At 35.2% G+C, this 12327-nt stretch overlaps 1 protein-coding gene across 1 annotated transcript in view; it reads left to right on the top strand.

The window, feature by feature from the left end:
- The first annotated feature begins 520 nt into the window (after positions 1-520).
- LOC104912376 (potassium channel subfamily T member 2-like) overlaps positions 521-12327 on the top strand; it is a 19055-nt gene continuing 7248 nt past the window's right edge. Inside the window, exon 1 of the mRNA XM_031554963.1 lies at positions 521-556. Within this exon, the coding sequence (XP_031410823.1) occupies positions 521-556 (36 nt within the window). The remainder of the gene's footprint in view (positions 557-12327) is intronic.

Raw genomic sequence — 12327 nt, 5'->3', positions numbered from 1 at the left:
TTGCTGAAGCCTGGTTTGAGAGCTGGAAACATCAGATCTACTTTTCTCTGAACTCTGTTCCAAAATTGAGTTCCCCGAGTATGTGTCACCCTAGGTTAGTATTATCACAGAGTAGCTTGATGTTGGAAGAGAACTTAATGACCACCTAGTTCCAACCCCCTCCTGTGTCTGGCTACCTCCCACCAAATCAGGCTGTCCAGAACACCATCCAACATGGCCTTGGGCACCTCCAGGTATGGAGCAGCCACAGCTCTCTGGGCAGTCTGCGCCAGTGCCTTGCAACCCTCCAAGTAAAGAACTTCCTCCTAACATCTAAGCTAAATTTCTCTTCTTTTATTCTTATATTGTTCCCCCTTGTCACTATCTGCTTGCGTAAAGGTTGCACAAGAAAAAGGAAAATGGACAAACCAAATTTATTCTTACCTCTGACAAGAGAGACCTTTCTGTTATCCATGGACACGACAAAATCTGTCTAAATAAAGCATGATATGTCTTAGCTTTTATTTCTAAGTTTACTAACATGCATGCCTATCCAGAAAAACAATTACTAATACCTGTAAGCAATACAAAACACTGCATTATTCATTGTGATAACATTTATAACTCTGAAAACTCTGAACCACAATGATGGAATTGCCAAAGTAAACAGATTTTATCCTTCTTCCACATTCATATAGGCCTCGTTTCCTTAGATGCTGACATTTTATAAATGTCATAGTTTATGAGGAAATAATAAAAATCCAGATAACATGGCACAACACTATGACCTTTAGCTGAAGGATTGATATAAGTTCTTAAGTAAGCTCAGTAAAGAAATTTAGAGGTGAAAACTCAGGTTCCAGTAAGTAATTGTGGACTTCAAAGGTCACAGATTTAGCATCAATTCTGTCTGAGTTACAGCCAGCAACACTTTTATTTGCTCAAATTTGTTGCTTGTGATTTGATTTTGCAAATGACCTGCTTTACCTCCATGCCGTACACAGTTTAAATAGAAAACTTTCATATTTTCATTATTATTTGGAATTGATTTTGTTTGCATGAACAGACTCAACCAAGCAAAATTCCCACGATTAATGTTATTACTTTGGGTATAGATTTTGTAGCTATGTTTCCATGAAAGTATTTCTGGTGGATACTCTCAACAGATATATATTTCCATTTAATGAGCTTCAAGTGACATACGATATCAGAAGATACTCTCAACTGTGATTCTCAAGTGACAGTATTATTTTTTAAGTAAAAAAATGTAATAATTAGCATTCTAGGCAAAGGACACTAAAATGCAAAAAAAGTATTGTTCACTAGCAGTTAAAAAGCTGTTTGTCATATTGAAACCTTATTCTCAGTCTTGTAAATTAGGGCCAAGAACTAATGTCTAGGTAGAGCCTACCTTTATTTATTTAGCTCTAATACTAATAGCAAATAATAAGACTAATCTAAGCAAATTCCTTTCTGCATACAGAGACTACATAAGAAACTGTGGAAAAGGATCCATGAAATCTGTCACTGCACAGGAGATTTATGCAACAGAGCATCTCTCCCTGCTCTATATACATCTGAACTTGCTGAGAACGGGGAAAAAACATCTTAGTGGACAGTTACAGTTGTAGAGACCTAAAATTGATAAGAAGTAAATGTTCATTTTGTTAAACTTAGCATGCAGTGATGATTAAAGAGACTTATCAGTCTCTAGATTTTGCAGTAACATACATAATAATCTTTGATAACCTTCAAGTAAAAATCCATTAAAAATCAATCATACTATATAACCAAAGAGTACTTTGGGTATACTTTGTACACTTAGTACCAGTTTGTATCTTATATTTATTTCACAATAATATTTTGCACTTATATAGCACCTTCTACAAAAGCAAATTTTAGATCTTGAATACGCTACTGAACTCAAGATTGTAAATCAACTGTGATTAAATATAACAGTTCCTGGGTATTAGAAAGAAGACATCAGATTTTGTAGGTACAGCATCATGTAGAAAATATTAATTAGGAATTAATAGAAACCTAATCTGAGGGTTGTTTAGAAAAGCTCGGTTGAAACTAATTCAAAGAGGAAACGTAAAGCATATGAAAGTCTCTTCCTTTCCCTCTTCCATCATTAAGCATTCATTATGAGCTGTGATTAAGTAAAACATTTAAAATCCTGCAACTAGTTGATCACTTAGTCTGTGCAGTGGAAGGTTAACGATGGTTCCATCTTTTTTTGAGCCATCTAATGAGATTCTTTGATGCAGATCATGTCAAATAGGAATCCATTTCTTGAAAAATTTTGTTTGAAGTTTTCTCTGTGTGCTTATTTCTTTTTATAAAGAGAGAAAATGATGAATCTCTTTAGAAGGCCAAAAGCCCTTAAATGAAAGAAGCACAGTAAGGTGCTAGGGTTAGGAACGTGCAGCACTTCTCAAGATTAACTTGTAAGAAAATCAGCTCAAGATATTTTATCACTGCTTCAATAATGACAGAAAATATACCTTTTTCTCAGTCTTCAAGAAATCATGCTTTGCAAAGTTTGACTGCAATTGAAGAGCAACATCCAGAAGGAGGATCAGACATACGGACATAGACATCTTTCCATGAATTTAACCAACTGTCTTTAACTTCTGTGAGAACATGCCTCTTAGTTTTGACCAGTTATCTTAAAGGTTATCATTCATGTTCCTTTTCTTGCCTTCTCAATCATCTCTTAGTTCAACACATTGTTTCTATACCCATAAACTGAAAATTATCATTCAAAAATTTGTCTGTAACAACTTCAGGTATCAAGGAAGACCTACACAGATTACTCCTCCCTCAGAATCCACTGCTTTAGTTGTAAACTTGAAGTCCTTTGCAGTCTGGTGTATCAAGCATAAATAAATAAATGCAATTTTAAATGAACAGAAATAGATTCTATGTTCTTGCATTCTAATCAGAAAGCTAAAACAATGACATTTGACCCATATAATAAATTATATATCCTAAGAGTTAAAGCATCAGCTAAAGAACTGCTACCTACACTCTAAGCTAACATCCACAAATTTAATCTTTGCAGTAAGTAATGAATAAGTGTGTTAATTAGCCGTAGAAGTCCCAATTTTGAAACATTTGCATTCACTAATTTTGCAAACTAATGTTTGAGATAGTTCTCATAATAAACTGTAAAGAAGTTACTGTTGCTCATAACAGTTAATGGGTTTGAGATGCATATGGCCCTACATTCTTCCAAAAAGAATGCTTTAGGCAGTTATTGCTCCATTACTTCTAACAAGTAGCTAATATTGGATTGCTCCTATAACTTCTCAGCAACTGTTGATCTTGGTTTTATTTTTACTTCGTTTTGACAGCTTATGGAGAACAGTATTCAAATTAAGACACAATATTCTTATATTTGAATGTTTAGCAAGTGCCAGAGGGCCACTAGACTGTGCAGTTATCTAGCTTATGACTTAGCAAAGCCAAGTACTGTCTTGGACTTGTGCCTTTAGAGGATAATGAGGATGGACAAAAAGGCTGCAATTACATTTCCATTTCAGACATGTAGAAAAGCAAAGCTCGGTTTTACACTTCCTGGCAAATGAATATTTAATTCTTCATTCTGCTTACAAGATATATGATGCTTACTTTGCTATACACCATTTTACTTAGTCTAATTTCATAGTGAATTAATGTGTCAGTTTGTGATCTCAAACTCTTATTTATCACATTACTATTCATCTTGTAGATTCTCCTGCAGGATGCACATGGTTAACTCGCGCATTGCATCCTGAAGAACAAAGGTATTATAGGTGCAAAAACTGAGCATCTCCTTAATTTGGCATCAAGAGAATGTAAGAACAGAAGATGTGTGGGTGTGCTACTGAAAGGGAAAAAAAAAGCACTCCTGTTTATTGAGGCAGAATTAGAAGTGAAAAATAGTGGAAATTAATTCACCCACTTCGTTTTGAAGGGCAGATATTTCTAGAGTTCTGACATTTAGGCCTAACCATTTTAATTGCCATGCCTCCTGACTAGATTCTTCTTTCAAGTTGGGGGGAATTTATACTCAGAAGTTAATGAAAGCATGTGCTCCCCAAATTGTTTTCTGTCACTGGTTTGTAGCATAAGGACAAAATTAGCCATTTCTTTTCACAAATTATTCTTTAATGTAATAGATATTTTCATGCAAATCACTATGGAAAGATAACTATTTTATAATATGGTGATACTTGCTTTGATCCCCATTTTACTCAAAAATCAATCCTGAAAAATAGATTCATAACATTCTAAGCTAAGTGAGATTCATATAGCACAGGTCCCCAGAGACATTTGGGAGGAAATATAAACAACTATTTATGTGAGGCCATTTCCACTGCTAGTTCTCCTAGCTGAATTAAATGTTAAAGATGTTTAGCCCTTCCAGCTGCATCAGACACAAATTCCATTAAAAAGCAAGATAACAAAGGTCGCTTTCTACAGGTTAGAAGAGATTTGTCCCACAGCACACCACACTGTGACAAAGCCTATCAAAGAGAAATCTCAGTTATCAATGTAGCACCTGTGGTCTGAAGAGCATTTATAGTTATTCCAAAAAGAATGCTTCATCAGTTACAATTTAGGTGTCAGAAGTAAATTCAAGATGATTTTGATGAGGTCCAGTGTATCACTACAGAGGAGGACAGTTACCCTCTATATTCTTCTGTCATTTCAGAAGGTGTGCTCTCTGGCCACTTAATTCAATAATAATGAGAGATACTCATAATCTCAGAAAAAAAGTATCTTATTTTTCTGCATAAAAAAAGGCTGACTTTCATTTAACTTCAGGAATTATAACTTAACGTTATTAATGTTTTTATCTACATAGTTGAGTCTACTTTATTTTATTATACATAAAAAAATCAGAGGTTTGATAAAGCTTGTGTTGAGCAGCAGACAGTCACGCATCTTTTTCTACATAAATTAATGATTAATATGAAGAACTCATTTAGGAATTATGTCTGGGACTACTACAAAGTTTTGTCTGTATGAGCACATTAAAGATGATCAAATATTTAGAATATTTAGAATTACTTTAATTAATCTAGATTTATCTACCAAAAAAAAAAAAAAGCAAAGGGACAATTCATGCCACTAGTGTTTAATAGAAAAGGTTTACATGCTGATGCACACCGTATTGTAAACCTTCTTCTACTTCATTCATTGTGTATTATTGAAAAGTATCTCAAGACGCAGTAAATGAATTTCTCCTGTAAGTGAGGCAAAATAACAGATTACAGGTGCCCTCAGTTTCTACTACAGAAAAACATATTTAATATCAGCTATGCCCTCTGCTGCAGTTTCAAGATCATTTGTAATCCCTCTCTTTTACAAAAGAAGGAATTTTTTTCTCTAGCATCAGACGCTTCTTTACCTGGAATAGCTGAGCCCCCTTCAAGAATTCAATGCTAATTGCAAAAGACATCTTAAGTTGCTTCATCTCCTCACAGAATGTAAGTAGACTAAAAATACATTAAATAACTACAAGAATATTTGCCTACGTTAATTGCCATTAGATACTCTCTGACTAGCATTATCAGAATTCTTGATGGCCATGCATACAATCAATGAATATACAGATGATATAATATATTTGAGAGCTTGGCTTATATAATTATTATACTAGAGCAGAAAAAGACACTCACCCTATCCTGGGCTCACGTAAGAAACTCCAGTGGAGTGGATCTCCAGAAGAGATCCTTCCCCACTGGCAGTCACACATCGGAGTTTATCACACATACTTCACAAGATGAGTGGAAGAGGAAGGGCTCCATCCCTTCCTGCAGCACAGGTGATTTGCTTTCACCTGTGCTCCCATGGCTGACTCATTGCTCGCCTCAGGTGATCAATCAGAGGTTCAGGCCATGATTCAGCAGCCCCATACGCCATGGTACTGTTTTTCTGCTTTCAAAGCCTTCTCCTTACCCTGAAAAAAAATTTCAGAAAAAATAAAGAGCAGTTTGATTTCAAGGAGAGTTTTTTCTTTATTATTATTAATTGTAGTGAAAAATTTAGATTTTTTCATTAGCTTCATGAGAGAGACTTTATTTTAACATGGATTTACTGGAACAGCTTCAGTAAAATTTACCTGTATTTTTACCCAGAAGGACTGCAGAAACTTGATTCTTCTTATCCCATCTGGCTCACTCTTTTTTCACTTATGTAACTATTGGAATTGAAAGGGAATCCTCACTTTTATTTAAATATTTATGTCCTATTTTAACCTTTGGACTGATAAACTGGATTTTCCATCTTTCATTCCTTCCATTTCCATTGCTAGATTTTCTTCTATCAATATGAATTACGTTTGTATTTTCTGCTAGCATGATACTAACACATGGCAGAAAGGTCTAAATGGTAATGAAAGACATATTTTTCACATAAGAATGAAGCATGCTGTATCATTAAAGAACAGACTGAGAATTAAATGATCTGGATCATCACGCAGCTGTGAGTAAATCATTGAGAACAGCCTTAACTTTAGTTAAATCAGACAGACAATTTATATTTCACATATTCAACCTTCATTAGGTCACTTATCTGAAATATCCACATCGGAGTTTATCGCACATACTTCACAAGATGAGTGTTAAATTTTCTGTGATTTTTTTTCTCCGCAACGAAGATTAAATATGTTTTGTGTCTTTCACAAAGGCATGTAATAAGGCTTAACTAATTAATCTAATGTACCACTATTACTAAATAATTAAAGCTCTTAAAGATGAAAGCTGGTAATGAAATGGTGCTAAGAAATGTGCAACTCATATTAGCAATTGCAAGCAAATCTAATAAGGTCACGACATATGTCATTTACTTTCTCATTGGATATAATCCACTTAGACTGGAAAAGTAAGGGTTCTTATATGCATATAAGCAAAAATGTGTTAAAAGAAATGGTCCATCCTGTTGCTGAAAATTCTAACATTGAATGGCTGACAAAACCGCAATTATGTCTGAAAGAAGGCATTAAAGGTTTAGAAAGATTAGAGAGGAAACTGATTTAGAGTTTAACATTATCCTCTGACCGACTACACCAAATGACTATACTATTTTAAGATTAGAGAGCACATCCAGACAGGATGTGGAAAGGTTACATCCAAATGATACAGCATTTTTAATTGCTGACTATGAATGGCAGATTCTATCAGAAAGACATCTCTATCTTTTATGTTTGTTGTCTCTCACAAATGCTAAGTTAAACAGAAAAGCTACATCTTCCACGCTTTTCTGAGGAGTTGTGTGCTTTTTTTTTTTTAAACCTAATTTGTGACATTTAAAACATTAACAAGAAACAACTGCCATCATGAAAAATATGTTTTTGAAAGTTTTATATTAAAAGCTGAATAATTAAGTTCTCCCTTTTACTTGTACTATTTTTCATTTAGCAAATAAACAATCCAACAGATCAACCTGGTCTCAAGGAACCTGTGCTCGTGAGACGTTACTGTGAGTGGCTTTGCTTATTATAAGTCCTCAGAGAAGTGAATATCAAGGATGAATCAAGACACTCTAGATGAAGAACTTGATCACAATTTCAAAACTTCTTTTCTTACTGGAAAGTCTTTTGGAGTACAGGACAGGTTGGGGTACATTCCAGTTCACTTTTTTTCCCACCCAATGTTACTTTGCTGCAGCAAAACAATGAAGAAGCCATTCCTCAATTCTGTTATTAAAGAATGAATTGAAAGCTGTTAGGTTTGTAAGACAGATGTAAAAAGTTGCAGCTTCTAATTTTTAGATTATAATTACTTTTTGAAGGCTAATCAGTATCAAATTTCACATGACATTAAAAGCCAGTGTCCCACTCCCCACTTCCTAGATAGCTTCAGAAGTACCCCTTTAAAAATCAAGTGAACCCTATGAACTCTATCATCTCATTTGGGAAAAAAAATAAATGAATCCCAGAATGAACATTAAACAACCACCCAACTAACTTCCTCTTTATGTAAAAAGAGATTTGCAATTAGATTAGCACATCTTGAAGGTACACGTATATCATGTTAATTTCTCATGTTCTTATTTCCACAGAAAACTCGCAATGATGGTTATATTATGTAATCTAAACTTGAGCTCAATATAGTCAGTCATTACAATTTTTTTTTCTATTTTACTTTGAATGTGATTAATATAAAATTTGTAAAATAAGGTCACATCATCAGTTATATTTCAATATAATTGATTCAAATAACCTGTACAATTATAGACTGTAGAAATGAATCAGCACTATTCTACCTGACAATAAATATCTTTCAGCAGAGGTAGATCAACTTTGTCCCAGCTGAGCCAGTCTACATCTTTTGAGATGCAAATATGACCTTGAGAATCTTTTCTTGGGAAGAGCTATAGCCTACAAGGAATATTTTTTTATTCACAAGGTAATGCAGTAGTTGGTTACAACTTCTGTAATTTACTGTATTATTTAATGTTGAATTGCAAACTAACATTAGACAGTAGTAGAAAAATATGTGGTTGTTTTCTGCGCCTTTATCTCACATAGTGGACTGTAATCCATGAAAAATTAGCTATGTGATTTTATTTTATAAGATGGTTGAACAAAAATGGTACTCTGAAAAAAACATAAAACAGATATGCCATGCCAAGGAAAAGAAGCTGACAATAAAAACGTTGCCACATAGTAGCAACTTCCTAGTAAAGTACTACATCTGCAACGCAAAGGCACCACTAACATTTCAGTACCTCAAGCAAAAGAGAGTTTAGCAACTCACAGTCCTGTTCAAATTGTAAGAAACCCTGAAATGCTATATATTACTACATAATATGCAGATTAGAACTGCTGTAGCTTCTCAAGGGGAACAGAGAGGTGTGTAATCCAGAGAAGCCTTCACTAGTCATGGTAAGTAGAAAGGTTATGATATCAGTACCACAGATTTACTACATTAACAAATGTAACTCAGTACACAATAGTATGCAAATTGTGCAGAAGCCTTTTTATCAGAAAGATCATAAACAGGGTGAATCACAGATTGGTTGAAGTTGCAATGGACATCTGAAGGTCAGCTGGTCCAACCCCATCGCTTAGACAGGGACACCTAGGGCAGATTGTTCAGGACAAGTCACCATGTAATTTCTTTCACTGCCTGAAGTGCTGGATAGCAAAACAAACTAATGCATGTGCTATTTTCAAGTGCAACGTGCATAAACCTAAACTAGGTTAAAGAGTTTATCTATCAACAATTCATGATATGAACATGCAACTCATGTCAATCTGTTCTTTACATTACAAATGCTATTGAGCACAAAATAAGAATTATTTCAATACCACTTAGAAACTTCAGAACTGATGGTTTTCACATGATAAACGTCATAAAACGTTTACACATGCTAGACAAATGAAAAATACACTGAGATTCCAGAGGGGTAAGGGTCATACAACATGCCATCAGCAAATCCTGGTGGTGATTACTATCTTAGTTTATTCATTAAGATCTCCTTTTTTTAGAACAAAGTGCTGATTTTCATAGTAAACATGTGGTATTCTAACCTAAATAACAAACTACAGCAGAGTAATCCATCCCACTCCCAGCCAACTACACTGCTGTAGGCAGTGTAAGGCTTCAGCACTCCCACCAGAGTGAGAAACATCCTGCAATAAGTGAGAGTTCGTAAGTAAAAATAGGTCACCCTCATGAGAGAACACTTAAAAAAGCTCAGATTAAGGAAATTGTTAAAACTGGCTGAAAATGGAAAAAGATCACTGTGTTTTTACAAGTTGTTCAATTTCATTATAAGTTTTAGCATAAACTTGCAAAAAATTGCATTCATTCCCCAGTTAAAGTTTGTAAGTAGAACCTTATGTTAACTAGTTGCACAGGATCACAACACATAAGGGACACCAGGGAATGAAGGAGTACAAACTCTGGGACTTTTGGTCATCTTAATAGAAAGTGATCACCTCAAAAATGGTATCAGTTAAAATCAACTGCTGCAAGTACAATTGGAAACATAAACTCAGTGGAGGAGATCATTGTTGTGAACAGCTATCCTCCAGAGCTCTTGTTAATGGATGGCATGAAAACTTCCTGAAGGGAAACCAGGACATCCTTGAAATAATTCTACCTGTGTTGAATTTTTATAGTAGAAATAACTCATTTAGTCACTCAGAAATGCAGACTGCCAGACAGGATACCTGAATTATACAACTTTGAGTCTGGTCTTTTTGTGTAGGGGGCAGTTAATGGTTTATTTTTTATTTATTTTTATTTTTTTTAAACTTTAGTTCATATGAATTTAACATTCTGATAATAAAACAATTATACTCACTTCTAAAATGTTGCAGGTTCAGGCTAAGACTCTACACAGTTTGTCCTACAGTTGTGGGAGTACTTACGAAACCACATAATAGTCCTGATCTCAGTGAAAGAAAATGTGCTGCAGCATACAGGACCATCCCACAGCAGTCTTACTTTCAAACACTGTATAGAAAATGGTAATAGGGATGTGACAGCCCAACAAGGCCAATTCTGGCTGCAGACTAAAAAATTTAATAACAGTTGTGCAAAAGGCACTAGATGATATTTTGATGTATTGAAATGGTCTTAATGCTGTCACTTAAGATTCAGTGAGCCTTTATGCGTTATCTTTTAGCAGTCATTTTATTGAAACAGTTAATATAACTGTTACACAAGGCAATTAATTGGTTTAAATAGCAATGGAAATTACCCTGAATTTGCAAGACACTGTAACCATTTCAATGATGCTATAATATTCAGATAAAGAAATCTCCAAATGACAAGAGTCATCAGATAAGCATAGTTGCTCAACAGTGCAAATGCAAATTGCAACTGACCTCTTTGAAAAGTACAACTGTTAGAAAAAGATCAAAGTCTTAACTGAAATATACCTTCCATGATAGGAACCAGTGATGTTATTAAGAGAGTACTACAAATCTGAAGCCTACTGTATTTGTTAGTCTGCTATATTATGTTTAGTAATGCAATAAATACCCAGCTATTTATAGATGAAGGGATACAGTGCTCCCCCAGCAAGTTTGCTGGTGATATGAAGCTGGGAGGAATGCCTGACACACCAGAAGGCTGTGCTGTCATTCAGAGAGACCTGGACAGGCTGAAGAGTTGGGCAGAGAGGAATCTTTTACAGTTCAACAAGGGCAACTGTAGCATCCTACAGCTGGGGAGGAATTACAGCGCACATCAAAAAGGTCAAGGTATCCTGGGGTGCATTAAAAAGAGCGTAGCCAGCAGGTTGAGGGAAGTTACCCTCCTCCTCTACTCTGCCCTGGTGAGGCCACATCTGCAGTACTTTGTCCAGTTCTTGGCTCTTCAGTTCAAGAAAGACAGGGAAGTTCTAGAGAGTGAGTCCAGCAGAAGACCACAATTATGAGGAAAAGCTGAAAGACCTGGGACTGTTCAGTCTGGAGAAGACTGAGAAGCGATCTTATAACGTTTACAAATAGTTAAAGTCAGGAGTAAATTGGATGGGGTCAAGCTCTTCTTGGCGGTGTCCAGAGACAGGACAAAGGGCAACGGGCACAAACTGGAACGCAGAATGTTCTATCTGAACATGAGAAAGAACTTTACTTTGAAGGTGACAGTCTCCATCTTTGGAGATATTCAAAACCTGTCTGGACACTTTCCTGTGCAATCTGCTTAGACAGATCTAATAGGTGGACTAGATGATCTCCAGGGGTTTGTTCCAGCCTCTATGATTCTATAATTCTATTCACAGGTCTTTCAAGATCCCATAGATGCTTTCAAAATGGGATTAACTTTTACTGTACGTAACATTTGGAAGTTTGTATCATGAATAATTACAAACAAGATGATGTATACAACTACTCTGCCATAGGCAGGCTGATGCAGTCATCTCAAGTTTCTTCCTGTCTAAACAAATGTACAGTTTGTATTAAAAAAAAAGGAACTTATTTTTATAGAATATATTATAGTTGTTAACTCTTTGACAGTGGCAATTTCTCTGTATTAATTTAACATCTTGAATTTTATTATTTTAGAGGAGTCATCTGCAAGAACCATTATGTCTTGAAACTGATCGCACAAAAACAAGGCTGCTAGATGGATCACACCTCTTGATTTATACATACCATATCTTCCAACTCTTAAATCCTCCAGACTCTATATTCAGTAAGGCATATATAGACTTAAATCAATGCCTAATATACTAGCAGAAGAAAATAGCTTTTTGTTACTCACTCCTTTTTTAGCAGTCACTGACTGGAGATAGAAGTGGGTCCTTCAGAAATTATCACAATTGACACTTATAAAGTTGGGTCCCTCTCTACTCTACAGAGTGAAACAACAAGCAAGCAACACTCGCACTCAAAAA

Source organism: Meleagris gallopavo, chromosome 10, assembly GCF_000146605.3.
Source record: "Meleagris gallopavo isolate NT-WF06-2002-E0010 breed Aviagen turkey brand Nicholas breeding stock chromosome 10, Turkey_5.1, whole genome shotgun sequence".
NCBI classification, from domain to species: domain Eukaryota; kingdom Metazoa; phylum Chordata; class Aves; order Galliformes; family Phasianidae; genus Meleagris; species Meleagris gallopavo.
This window is presented reverse-complemented; position numbering and strand designations above follow the sequence as displayed.